The 13,712-nt window shown below is 41.8% G+C and overlaps 1 protein-coding gene across 2 annotated transcripts in view; it reads left to right on the top strand.

Annotated features, from left to right (window-relative positions):
* Positions 1 to 13,712, top strand: part of myg1 (myg1 exonuclease) — a 69,960-nt gene that overhangs the window by 29,571 nt on the left and 26,677 nt on the right. The window contains exons 5-6 of one of the 2 annotated variants that reach the window (XM_062037645.1): positions 7,484 to 7,606; positions 10,721 to 10,902. In XM_062037645.1, the coding sequence (XP_061893629.1) occupies positions 7,484 to 7,606; positions 10,721 to 10,902 (305 nt within the window). Of the gene's footprint in view, positions 1 to 7,483; positions 7,607 to 10,720; positions 10,907 to 13,712 lie in introns of those variants that run through there. The other variant, XM_062037646.1, reaches the window with a different exon arrangement.

Here is a 13,712-nt window from a genome sequence, read left to right on the forward strand (position 1 = left end):
GTCTTATGTTGTAGTTTCTGCACCTGTTAGACATTAAGCATTAATAGGCGAGAGGGTGGAGAAGGCTTTGCACACCTCTTCTTCACTTTAAAAACTCATGTGCTGGTCAGGCATACAGGTCGCCGAATAACAAGCTTGGCATCGCACAATACCCAACAGTGTTCAAGCCCTACGGTGATGCAGAAATTGTGACGGGAACAGGCAAGAGGATGCTCCTGGGAGTTCTTAGCCATGACTCTGTGGGGCGATGGTCGTCCACTGTACACAGGGGTAGATATGGTACCCATATCCTCCCACAGCGACAGACCAGCACTTGTTAGGGGTTCTCAGATTCTTTGAGAAAACAGCTAGAGAAAGTTGGTCAAAGTTACACATTCTACTGCATGGGTAAGCCTGACGACGCCCCGAGGACTTCTGGCGTCGGATTTGCTATTTGCGCCAAGCTTAAAAAACAGCTTGACAGCCTACTTCATAGGATCATTGATCGATTGATGACCCTGAATCTCAAGCTCACAAAGGACTGCTTTGCCACCATCATCAGCGCCTATGCTCCCGCCATGACAAACCCTGACGACACCAAGGAAGCTTTCTATAAGGATCTGAATCGTGTTTTCTTAGAAGTCAACAGCAAGGACAAGCTCATCATCCTTGGACATTTTAATGCATAATATGGAACTGACTACACCGTTTTTTCTGAATATCTTAGGGCCCCATGGCAAGTGCAACTCCAATGGACTGATGCTGCTACCACTGTGTGCTCAGTATAAACCTTCTATCACCAACATCATTTTCCAGCAAGTGCACAAATACAAGAACTCAAGGATGCATCCTCGATCAAGGCAGTGGCACATGCTAGACCAGGGGTCGGCAACCTTTACCACTCAAAGAGCCATTTTGACAAGTTTCACAAATTAAAGAAAACAATGGGAGCCACAAAACTCTTTTGAAAATTTAAAATGAAATAACACTGCATGCAAAGCTATTTTTGCTATGTTTTAACCAGGGGTCTCAGACACACGCCCCGGCCCACAACCTTAATATGAAATTTTAATGATAGTGCGGCCCGCGAGTTTTAAATTAGTGACGCATGTATGCGTCATACTTGCCTACCCCCACAATTTTTTCGGGAGACTCCCGAATTCCAGGGCGTGATGGCACTGCTTTTAGCGCCTTCTGCAGTCCACTCGAGCAGGTATTCCTGCTCGGCCACATGTTGAATGCAGCTTTGACTTGCACACATAAAAGACAGCAAGGCGTACTTGTTCAACAGCCACACAGCTTACACTGACGATTTACCTTATCAAGGTCTTTGATGTTGTGACCTGGACCGGTCTGTGGAAGATTTTTCAGAAGTTTAGCTGTCCAGAGAAGCTGACATCACTGATCAGCCCTTTATATGACGGCATGCAAGCCAGAGTCCAAGAGAACAGTGAAGCTGTACAGAAAGTTGCGGGGGCTTTCCTACTAAATATGGACGTACGATCAAAATCCAGAAAATGGTCAACTTTGGCATTCAACCTATATCTAAAGATCGCGAGAAAGACACGAAAAGACGCTCGTTTGCGGCACTTTTATTTGTTGTTGTTTTTTTGCTTGCGTCAAGATTGTGATGAATTCTTTATCTTTATAGGAAGATACAGTATGAACATCCCATCAGTCAGCATCCTAGTGAAAACAAACATTGTAACAAGTGATTGTTTTATGCTTGTAGATTGTGTATCTTGTTTAGCATTTAGCAATACTGCTGAATCAGAATCAGAATCAGAAATACTTTATTAATCCCAGAGGGGAGATTAAGATTTTCAGCACAATCCCATTCAAGATCAGACAAACATTAACAGGGAGACAGAACAGGATTGCTGACGGGTTACGGCGCCACTTACAAAAAAGGTGTGAAACAGGTAAACACTGGGGGCCGGGAGGGGTGTTGTTGAGGAAAAAAAAAAAAAAAAACCTGGGCCCCTGGAAAGGAGGTCCAGACTGAGGCCCAAAAAAAAACCAACCTCATAGCCATAGCACACATCAAAGAACCTAAAGGACGTTAAATACATTAAAAGAGCATAGCTGATGCAACCAGCTGTCTACACAAGTAAAAATAACAAAAAGAAACGTATACACTGTGGTGGCCTCTGCCGTGTTCCACGCGATCGTCTGCTGCTTGGCCAGAGACAAGAGCAGACCCAACAAAGCAACCAAGAGAGCCGACTCCACCCTCGGCCGCCCACTAACTCTCGGCCAGTGTCCAGTCCGCATGGATGAGCGAGGATTCGTCCAAGGAGACCGAGGTGTCCGATACCTGCTCATTCAGCCAAGACACTGTGAAGCTTGTCCGTCCCGGCGCTCAGCGCCAGCTCCGCAGCCCCGTCTCTTCATCCGCATTTCCTCCAGTCTCTCCAAACGGACTCTGGTGTGGCAGAGACCCAGCAGCTGGTCTCCATGGCCAAAAGGCTCTCGGGAGGCAGATCCAGAAGTTCACAAAAAAGCACCGCAGAAGTCACAAAAGTGCCACCCCTTGTCGCACAGTCCCAAAGGGCCCCGAACCAAAAGGCAAAAAAAACACCAGGAACACAAAAGGATGACACAAGAGCACAGAGCTCCTGAACTCCTTGCATGATACAAAGTGTTTCACTAAAGCTTAATTTGTTTAGCACACACCTTCTAAAACTTGTAGCTCATCCTCCCTACATTAGGGCTCAAAATATAAGGTTCTGAATCATCATTTGTGTCAAACTAATCTTTGTAGTCTTTCATGAAATATGAAAGACAACTGTTGATGCGTCTTTGAAATTAATACGCCGCTGTATGCTTAAAATGACCAAAATACGTAATTACATGCCATGAATGGGCCTGTTACTACAATAATAATAATAATAATAATAATACCTGGGATTTATATAGCGCTTTTCTAAGTACCCAAAGTCGCTTTACATGTTAAAAACCCATCATTCATTCACACCTGGTGGTGGTAAACTACTTTCGTAGCCACAGCTGCCCTGGGGTAGACTGACGGAAGCGTGGCTGCCAATTTGCGCCTACGGCCCCTCCGACCACCACCTATCATTCATTCAACATTCATTCACCGGTGTGAGTGGCACCGGGGGCAAGGGTGAAGTGTCCTGCCCAAGGACACAACGGTTATACATATACAATACATATATACTTACGTGTACACTACCGTTCAAAAGTTTGGGGTCACATTGAAATGTCCTTATTTTTGAAGGAAAAGCACTGTACTTTTCAATGAAGATAACTTTAAACTAGTCTTAACTTTAAAGAAATACACTCTATACATTGCTAATATGGTAAATGACTATTCTAGCTGCAAATGTCTGGTTTTTGGTGCAATATCTACATAGGTGTATAGAGGCCCATTTCCAGCAACTATCACTCCAGTGTTCTAATGGTACAATGTGTTTGCTCATTGGCTCAGAAGGCTAATTGATGATTAGAAAACCCTTGTGCAATCATGTTCACACATCTGAAAACAGTTTAGCTCGTTACAGAAGCTACAAAACTGACCTTCCTTTGAGCAGATTGAGTTTCTGGAGCATCACATTTGTAGGGTTGGGTATCGAGTATCGAGTATCGGTTGGAACCGGGACTAACTTTCCGATTCTCCCGGTATCGTTCAAAAGTTTAAATTTCGATTCCTATTTTCGATACCCAGTCCGCCGACCGGAAAAAAAAATAAAAATATGTCCGCCAAACCGGAAGAAGAAGCCGCTGAGCACCAACGAAGAAGTGCCCACCGCCGGAAGTGTTAGCATAGCCGAGCGAGTCCGTCAAGCTCAAGCATGGATAGCGGGTGTCGGCGGTGGAAAGTGTGGCTTTACTTTACAAAAAAAAAATGAAATAACCGCGAAATAACAGAGCTCCATGTCCATCAAGAAACGAGTGGAGAGAGAGCTGCAGATGTACCAGGACGTTCCACCGATACTTATGTCTGACCACCCTGCTGCATGGTGGTGGTCCGGTGGAACCAACAAAAGACTTATCCTTTGCTGTCAGATCGCACTTTCTCCTATTTATGCGTTCAAGCTTCTTCCACACCCAGCGAACGTGTATTTTCCACAGCAGGAGACACTATCTGTCCAGAACGCTCACGCATCCTGCCTGAGAAGGCGGATATGGTCATTTTCCTAAACAAGAACTGTCTCTGATTTTATACTGTACCTGCTGCTAATCTGGACTGGGTTTTGCAAGTTGTTTCTTATTGTTTATTTGCTTTTCTGCACCAGGTTAGCCCATCAGCGGGAGCACGGTAACATGTTTAAGTACCTGCAGCATCATACACTTGTGTGTGTAAATGTGTTTTCATGAGGTTTCCTGCAGCATCATACACTTGTGTGTGTAAATGGGTTTTCATGAGGTTTTCAAAAATAAAGCTCTCTTGAGGAAAGTGTACCCCTGGGAAAATGTATTCATAATTTATAATATTTATATTCAAGTTCATAGATTTCATATTTATATTCTAGTTGAAAACAGCCCTGTGAGGAATTTATAGTAAAGTTCATAAAAAGTTAATAGAATTAAAATTGATGGAGAAGTCAGACTATTTCATTCAGAAAGACTGTAGGTTAGCTAGCTCATTTAAAATATCCTAAACTTTTTTTTGACCCTGCCTCTTAAAAGAATCGGAATCGCCAGGAATCTGAATCGAAACAAAGAATCGGAATCGGAATCGGAATCGTTCGAATTCAAACGATACCCAACCCTACACATTTGTGGGGTCAATTAAACGCTCAAAATGGCCAGAAAAAGAGAACTTTCATCTGAAACTCGACAGTCTATTCTTGTTCTTAGAAATGAAGGCTATTCCACAAAATTGTTTGGGTGACCCCAAACTTTTGAACGGTAGTGTATATAAAACATTAATGGAGGTTTTTAGAGCGCTTAATAGGCGGAACAGATCGACTCCCATTGGCTACTTTGCTAGCTAACTTTTGTTAACGTTTACTAGTTGGAATGCATAGAAAAATAAAAACATGTGTGTTCTTGTCTTACATGAATGATGGACAAAATAAATTTAAAAAAAGTTCAGTTCCCCTTTACTATTTTGTGTATAAACGTTAAACTAACCCTTCAAGGTAATTATTGTTTGTGTGGTGCACTCAGCAACTGGGACCCACATAGCTCCGATAGTTTTACTTTCCGCTTTCTCATTAGTGCAGACATGGAATGCCCGCAGGGAAATGGCACGTGTTAGTGAGCGTCGTGTCACAAGAGACCTTTAACCCTACTTATATACAGTATGTCAACTGTGTCAACAGACATTTTTCCATTGTTTGGCCCCTTTCTCTGGGGTCCAGAGTGGCCTGTTTGTTTTGTGCCATTTCAGTTCACACAAATCTAATTGAAGCAATAGTAATTTTCTTCAATAGCGTATAAGGCTGAAACGACGCGTCGACGTAATCGACGTCATCGGTTACGTAAATACGTCGACGCCGTTTTTGTGCGTCGATGCGTCGCATATTTACGTCACACTACCGTCATGGCGAAGCGCAAAGCAGACGATCAAACCAGACGATGCGAGCGGTGCGAGCGAGGGGGGAAAAGCATGCCAAAAGTGGTCAAAAGTGTGGGAGTATTTCAATAAACGGCCTAATAATGTTGTTGTATGCACACTGTGTCGAGCGGAGATGGCCTATCATAGCAGCACAACGGCTATGAACGAACATTTGAAAAGAAAACCATCAACTAGTCAATCGAGCATACGTTGTCATCATTACACAAAAACATGAATGTGTCATTTGTATCTGCTAGGGGTGTAACGGTACGTGTTTTGTATTGAACCGTTTCGGTACGGGGCTTTCGGTTCGGTACGGGGGTGTACCGAACGAGTTGCTAAGCTAAAGCTAAAGTGTTAACAAGCTGCTTTGCTCCGTCTGCCTCTGTCTCAGCACGCAGCATTGTCCCACCCACACAACCATCTGATTGGTACATACGAAGCATTATCAGCCAATCAGCAGTGCGTATTCAGAGCGTTACTCAATCAGCAGTGTGTATTCAGAGCGCATGTAGTCAGCGCTTCAGCGTGGAGCAGATAGGTGTTTAGCAGGTGAGCATCAGGCAGCGGACTCTCCCCAAATGATAATAAACACCTCCCAGTCAACTACTAGTAACATCACTATGAGCCCGTTGACCTTCTAGAAACTTAAACTGCAGCTCAGGTCACTCGCAGTCCTGGCTTGAGGTGAAGGCTAATTACCTCTACCCTTTTGAGCGCCTATTTTCAGCTGCTGGGAATATTGTAACCAAGAAAAGAACCAGAGCATGTACACATGCTAACCTTTCTTCATTACAACTGTTAGTCACTCACTGGAATGAGTAGAATTGTTTATTGTGTACTGTGTTGGACTGGATGTTTATTTTGCACATTTTAAAAGCAATACTTAATGTTTACAGTGCTCCAGAATATTTAGATTGGCACTTTTTTGTATTGGATGTTTATCTTTATTTTTGCACATTTTAGCAAATAAGCAATACTTTCACTTTTGTTGAAATGTTTACACTGTTGTTACAGAATATTTCGTTTTGCACTTTTTTGTATTGGATGTTTATCTTTATTTTTGCACATTTTAAAGCAAAATAAGCAATACTTTTACTTTTGAAATGCTTATACTATCGCAGAATATTAAGATTTGCACTGGATGTTGACTTTTATATTTGCACATTAAAAAGCAAATAAGCTACTTTTAATTTTGTTAAATGTTAAAAGTTTTAAATGTTTACATTGTTACAGAATATTTAGTCATGTTGTTGTCAATGTTGACTGAGTGGCCATACTTCTTTTTTTTTGTAAATAAAAGCCATGCCTTTTGAAAAAACGAGCCTACATTTATTTTTTCATCTTCATTTTGAATAAAAAAATAATCGGTAAAAGGAAAAATAACCTATAGATTAATCGAAAAAAATAATCTATAGATTAACCGATTAATCGAAAAAAATAATATATAGATTAATCGATAGAAAAATAATTGTTAGCTGCAGCCTTAATAGCGTAGGCCCCACTCTTTGGGCAGCTCATGCAGGGATGCAGCGATCATACAGTATTTAATTGAAAAATGCCTGCCAAGACTCAACAGAATAGAAACTGTTTGTAACAATAGTATGCCTTCTTATTTCCTCCATCCCTGCTTTTTAAAGCTCATGATTTTCCTATTCCCTGCAGTGCAAGCCTCTACAGAAATTGCATACATTCAAGTGGAGGAGATGAAACGCAGTGCCTGAAACAGCATTTTGTTTTTGCCAGACTTGTTTTGAATTAAGACTGTTATTATTTTGTTTATTTTGAACCTGCAAAGTTACATTGAATTACACAATTGTCAAAAAATGGTGTGAAGAAGCAATTCTAATTTTAATGCCCGAGCAGTAACTGCTCGTCAGTTCTTTCCCTGTGTTAACAACAGAAAGTGGCCACAAGTAGAAAGTGGAACAATTTTTATTGCATAAAAGTAACTGTGTTCATACCAAATGTCTCCAGGAGGGGTTCAAAAAGGCTATGGCAATGGTTGGACAGGAGTTTCTGGACCGTTTGGATTTCTACAAGTCATCTTGGTTGCCAGCACGCCAGGTCGTGGAAGAAGCTATCAGCGAGCGACATAAGGTACACAGCTGTCAGAGCACCTGCTAAATGTTGCGCAATTACAACCAGTATATGATTAGTTATACCATGTTATTAGGGGTGTAAGGGTACAAAATAACCACCGTTTAGTACGTATGTCCATTTTGAGGTTAAGGTTATTTTGTAACTGTATTTTTTAACTGTATGTGAATAAAATGCAAAAACTGCAAACTGATGGCAGGTAACTACAGTCTATACAATTTACAAATAAAACAAATACAATTTATTTGAAAATATATTTTTAAATAAAATATAATAGTAAATATTTATTTTTAGATCTCTGACAGGGAAAGCCAAAAGTGGAAGTGAAGTAGTGGTACAGTAAGCGGTTTTGCTCTTGCTCAGTCTTTAATAGTAACAGTAATTCAGTACAGTATGAGTCATTTTCAAATATTAGTTTCTGCCCTACTAATTGTTGCAAAGATGTCCCAAAGATTAGCCTGCAGACGACGCTTCAAGTTGGTTGTATTTTTACCAGAGAAAATCAAGCCAACCTGTCTTGTTGTCTATTGCGGAAAAGGGGAAGTGCATCCATAATTCTTCTTCTCTTTCTTTCAGGTGAATAAGACATATTTTGTATTAAGGTTTGTAACAATACAGTTATGTTTTCTCTGTGAACAATCAAAACACTGTGCCTTACAAAGACAGTAGTTCTAATTGGATCCCCTCCGTGATTGGATAGATTCAAAAGTTGTCCCACCTGCCTAATGACAAAATTAAATATGATTGGAATTCCTCTTTTCTCAACATTTTCGTCTTGTTTTTATTCGTTGACTAAATTGTCCATTGATTTCGTCATTGTCTTAGTCAACGTTGTGGTTTGGTTTTGATTCGTTAGTGTCCTATTGTAGTCAGGAGAGAATAGGGATGATGTTCGAAAACCGGTTCTCCCGATGCTTCGATAAGAAAAGAACTGATTCCATGGATTCAAATCCCTTTTTGAGAACCGCTTCCCGTTATCGAGGCCACTATACCGTATTTTCGCGACCATAGGGCGCACCGTATTAAAAGGCGCCGTGTCAGTTACGGGTGCTATTTCTGTATTTAACGCATAAATAAGGCGCAGCGTATTTTTGGGCGCAGGCATGGTAAAACATACGCTAGCTTAAAACATACGCTAGCATGCATGGACGCTGTTTTAAAAAGGCAGCAGGAGCAAAGCTGAGTTCGGTTGTACTTTATTGAAGTATTTTATCAATGTACTCACATTATTTTTTGATCAATCCTCATCCACAAATCCATCAAAGTCCTCATCTTCTGTGTCCGAAATGAACAGCTGGGCAAGTTCTCCATCAAACACGCCAGATTCCGTCTCGTCATTTTCAAAGTCAGTCTCGTTGCCGTGGGGCTCCTCGGAAAAGATGGCGGCTTTTGCGAAAGCTCGATCAACAGTGCAAGCAGACACGTTAGCTCAAGCATCCACGATCCATTCACAAATTGTGGCGTAACTCGCCCGACGCTGCCCCCCAGTTTTCGTGAAGCTGTGTTCGTCTGTCATCCATCGCTCCCATGACGCTCAGAACTTCACTTTGAACGTCCTGTTTACATCCATGTCCAGCGGTTGGAGTTCCTTCGCCATGCCTTAATGATGACTCTAGGTGGAAACTTTTCTTTCGGCAGCGTCTTCCCCTTGAAAATCACCATAGGTGGCAGTTTCTGACCATTAAAATAGCAAGCTAGCACAACAGTAAAAGCCGACTTCTTCGCTACCGTGCTTGTCTCCTTCTTCTTCACAGTGTGCTTCACCGGGATGTCAAAAGTGAGCGGCACCTCATCCATGTTGGTGATGTGTTTGGCGGCAATTTTTGTATTTACAACGCACGTAGCAGCACTATTGTTTATTGTTTATTGAATGGATCACCATTAGCTGACGCCACAGCGACTGCTAGTCTTCCTGGGGTCCATATAGGAGCATACAAAATAAAAATACAAAGAATACATGCATTACCAATATACAAAGGAAAAATACAACATAAGATAAAAAAGCTAGTTAAACCCAGTATTAAAAATACACGTCATGTGGGCAGCTGCAATAGGTGTATCTTCAAAGCTGTCTTGAATGATAATTTACTTTGTGAGAGATTAATGTGAGATGGCAACCGATTCCAGAATGACATACATCTATACATGACTGTATGTTTGGGGAGATTGGTCCTGGGAGCAGGAAGTGCCAAATAGCCATTGCTGGCATTCCTAGTGTCATAAATATGTGTGTTAGTTGATTTTAAAAACTGTTTGTAAAAGTAATCTGGTGATTGATCTAACATGATGGTTCTAAAGAACATAAGGAGACTACACTGCATCAAGTTGCAGTTTGTTTAGGTCAGACTTAGTCGTAGCGGACCGTATTATAGGACAGTAATGAAGATGACAGAAAACCAAGGACTGTATGACTTGACCCATTGTTGAGGATGTCAAGAAGGTGGAGCACTTCCTGACTTCCTGACCTCTTCCCATTTTCATTAAAATACCATCAATATGATCGGACCATGACAGTTGACTGTCTAATAGCACACCAAGCAGTTTTGCTTTTTTAACCTGCTCAATAGGTATATCTGACATTAGGTATATCAGCACTATATGCTCACTGCCTTTAGCGTCCTCTCTCACCTGAAACCTTCACCCTTTAACGTCCGCATGCTGTCCTCAGTCACGTCCGCCTATCCTCCATATAAACAGCGTGCCGGCCCAGTCACATAACATCTATGGCTTTTGGAACTCAGTGCACACACAAGGTGTACACACAACAACCTATCTGGATTCGATCAGGGATTTGATAAGGAATCGATCGGTTCGATAAGAGGATTCGATAATGGAAGCGATATCGATAATTTTTTTAATGAACATCATCCCTAGGAGAGAATAGGTTGCTGAGATAACTAAGATGTACATTTTTAGTCAACAAAATGAACCGTAACATGGCATCGTTGGATTTTACGCGAATCGGTGCTCGGTAGGACCAGCGTTATTTGGTCGATGCTAAAAAAGTACCGGATTCGGTCCCCATCCCTAGCCATGAGAGCGTCGATGTTCAGAAACTTGATTGGACACAGCAGTACATAACCGTACAATACAATTGCCCTCTCATGTGTCCAGGTAGATCCCAGCGGGCAGGTGCTGGTATTCTCTCAGGGTGGATGTCCCTGGAAGGAGCATCTGTTCGCCCTCGAAAAGCAGCTCCAGGTAGAGACTCCCATCAAGTTTGTGCTTTACCCCGACCAGAATGGACAGTGGAGGGTCCAGTGTGTCCCGGCGGGCCTCAACACTTTCCAGAACAGGTGATAACAAGATTTATTAACAAGGTTTGCTTGATGAGGTCCAGTAACATCGGAGCTCCTGACACAGCACAACTTATGCATGTGGAACCCGACTGAATACACAGTGACAGGTCTGGGCTGCACAGTCTCCCATATGTGTGGAGTTGACTCACTGCTTACTGGAGCGTTTGACAACAACTCATGGAGGTGCAGAAATACTTCCTTGTAGGACGAGCAGGATCCTTTAGCGGAAGCAGCGGTCATTGTTGTGTAGAGAGACAAAAGGATGTAAGCACATCTCAACAGAAACACCTGAGCCCTGACATCCTGTGTACCTCCCATCACTTCTGAAAAATACGCTGCATGTCCACTTGCCTCATTGACGGATGCTTCCATTTACAGCAAATAATCCGGAATAACTCAACTCCCTTTGTTATAGTGTATTTTAATGAATGTGAGCTCCAGAGGTGTAATCTCGGCAGCACCGCCCTCTATTGAACAAGTCTCTTTAATTAGACCGCCGCCATAGACCATTCAGATCCACCAAGGAGAATGATATGCATTGAAACAAGGTCAGGCGGAATTTACATAACTGTAGGCCAGGCTATTAAGTTTTAAAATTAGGACATTTAAAATAAATGTGGTTGCCTTTCATGTTCAGTTAGGCTTCAAACAGTTGGACAAGGTAAAAAGACATGACACAAGCACTTAGACTAAAATTATTGACAATAGATTTAAAGTTAAAGTTAAGTTAAAGTACCAATGATTGTCACACACACACTAGGTGTGGTGAAATTTGTCCTCTGCATTTGACCCATCCCCTTGTTCCACCCCCTGGGAGGTGAGGGGAGCAGTGAGCAGCAGCTGTGGCCGTGCCCGGGAATAATTTTTGGTGATTTAACCCCCAATTCCAACCCTTGATGCTGAGTGCCAAACAGGGAGGTAATGGGTCCCATTTTTTATAGTCTTTGGTATGACTCGGCCGGGGTTTGAACTCACAACCTACCGATCTCAGGGCGAGAAAGATAACTAAAATATTAATTTTGAAACAGTATTAGTAATCCATTCCAAAAGGTCAGACCAAGACCGGATCATGCAGAAACTGAATACATTTTTCCCATAAGAAATAAAGTAAATCCAATTAATCCATTGGACGTCCAAAATATAAACACCAAATGTAGTTTATAGGGAATAATTACAGTTTTGCATGTAGAAAACAATGAAATACATATAAATGAACAGTTAACACCACTTTGACCTTTTATTGAAGATATGAGCAGAGAGGGAGAGCTCCGTGGACACCCAAGTTTGTTCTTTTCCACAAGTTCTGTTTTTAATTTAATCGTGAAATCGGGTGGTGTTGAACTTTTTTCAGCCACGCGATAGAAACAAGCACAGAGTCACCAAGCGTGGGATTCTTTGGTCACTCGATTATACAGATTGATTCGAACAAATTTGTTATGCGCAATATTTGGCTGTGTAATAACTGCGATGGTATACAAAAACCAGGGCTGAATCAGGGCAAGTTTTAGTTGAAAACAAAATCATACCAAAAGCAGAGTGTACAAAAACATCCCCTTAAATGAGGTGTGTTCAAAGTGCACCCTGGGGGCCATTAGTGACCCACAGCTCATTTTTTATTTGCCCTCAGCATATTGTACGTATAACATCTTGTAGTTTACACGAGGGTTGCAACAGTACAGGTAACGTACGGTACGGTCCGTACCTCAGTGTTTGGGCCACGATCTTCAGTTCTGTTTCGGGGTGTTTTTTTGGGTGTGAAGAGAACACTCAAAAATGTATCCACTCAAAATTATTTTTGTTATTTAGCTTTGAATAAAAAAAATGCATTTTGCAGTAAACAAAATGGTGTACTGAATACTATAAAACCTTCCAAGTTACTAAGCAACACTTTCTAATACTTTGATTACTTGTATACATCAGTGCTTCTCACCAGTGGTTGGTAAACAGCAAGTATTGACCTAGAGAGTTAAGTTTTTTAATTTTTAATACTGTAGCTTGTATTAAATGAAAATACAAAGTGCAGTTTGAATTTGAGGTTGTGTAAACAAACATCAATCAATCAATCAATGTTTATTTATATAGCCCTAAATCACAAGTGTCTCAAAGGGCTGTACAAGCCACAACGACATCCTCGGTACAGAGCCCACATACGGGCAAGGAAAAACTCACCCCAGTGGGACGTCGGTGAATGACTATGAGAAACCTTGGAGAGGACCGCATATGTGGGTAACCCCCCCCCCCCTCTAGGGGAGACCGAAAGCAATGGATCTCGAGTGGGTCTGACATAACATTGTGAAAGTCCAGTCCACAGTGGATCCAACACATCAGCGAGAGTCCAGTCCACAGCGGGGCCAACAGGAAACCATCCCGAGCGGAGACGGGTCAGCAGCGCAGAGATGTCCCCAACCGATGCACAGGCTAGTGGTCCACCCGGGGTCCCGACTCTGGACAGCCAGCACTTCATCCATGGCCACCGGACCTATGCAACTCCCCCTCGCAAGGGACAGGGGAGAAGAGGAGAGAAGAAAAGAAACTGCAGATCAACTGGTCTAAAAAGGGGGGGTCTATTTAAAGGCTAGATTATACAAATGAGTTTTAAGATGGGACTTAAATGCTTCAAATACACAAATAAACAACACAAAAACAAGTTTAATAATAATATCAAGGTAAGTAAAAATGATCTAAACAAAAAGTGTCTCTTTTTTAGTAGATGTTGGTTGAACCAGAGCAAAAGTAAACAAAAGGTGTGATTCAAAAATATTTACCGTATTTTCTGGACTATTGAGCGCACCGATATATAAGCTGCA

Source organism: Entelurus aequoreus, linkage group LG26 (assembly GCF_033978785.1).
Source record: "Entelurus aequoreus isolate RoL-2023_Sb linkage group LG26, RoL_Eaeq_v1.1, whole genome shotgun sequence".
NCBI classification, from domain to species: Eukaryota; Metazoa; Chordata; class Actinopteri; order Syngnathiformes; family Syngnathidae; genus Entelurus; species Entelurus aequoreus.